The following is a 500-nucleotide window of genomic DNA, read 5'->3' as shown; positions in this document are numbered from 1 at the left end:
TCGCTCGACTCCCGGCATCTCGCTGACCCAAGGACACACTCAGCAGAACAAGTCGTTCCAGCAGAGCTGTGCAGCACCGAACCCGGAGGCCACCGGGCAGAGGAAGAGACTCGTGTCCACAGTGGATGATTTCACAGATTTTGTTTGATTACATTTCTTGTCTTGGCAGACACACTCACATGAACACACACACACACACACACACACACACACACACACACACACACACACACACACACACACACACACACACACACACACACACACACACTGTGTGTGTGTGTGTGTGTGTGTGTGTGTGTGTGTGTGTGTGTGGAAATGCGTGTAAGGAATAAAAAGCAATCATGAAATATGATGCAAACGTGTGATTGATCTTTTTCCTGTTCCCCAAATGAATTAAAGTTCCCTCTTACCCTTATGTCCGAGTTAAAACAGTTATAATTGTGATTATTATAACGATGTCTCAGATGACATAATTATCACTGAATCTGCAGCTCGAC

General features: G+C 45.6%; 1 protein-coding gene across 3 annotated transcripts in view; it reads left to right on the top strand.

The window, feature by feature from the left end:
- The window catches only part of tsc2 (TSC complex subunit 2), a 25,460-nt gene extending 25,192 nt beyond the window's left edge, over window positions 1-268 (top strand). For all 3 annotated transcript variants that reach the window (XM_069720520.1, XM_069720519.1, XM_069720517.1), the window contains one exon: window positions 1-268. This exon is cut by the window's left edge and continues 20 nt beyond it. In XM_069720520.1, the coding sequence (XP_069576621.1) occupies window positions 1-148 (148 nt within the window). In that variant the 3' untranslated portion in view covers window positions 149-268.
- Window positions 269-500: the final 232 nt, after the last annotated feature.

Source organism: Brachyistius frenatus, unplaced genomic scaffold (assembly GCF_029030835.1).
Source record: "Brachyistius frenatus isolate BFR_SWC_R1_liver_20210118 unplaced genomic scaffold, ASM2903083v1 Contig_243, whole genome shotgun sequence".
Lineage (NCBI taxonomy): Eukaryota > Metazoa > Chordata > Actinopteri > Embiotocidae > Brachyistius > Brachyistius frenatus.
The sequence above is the reverse complement of the archived record's forward strand: the minus strand, read 5'-3'. Positions and strand labels throughout refer to the sequence as shown.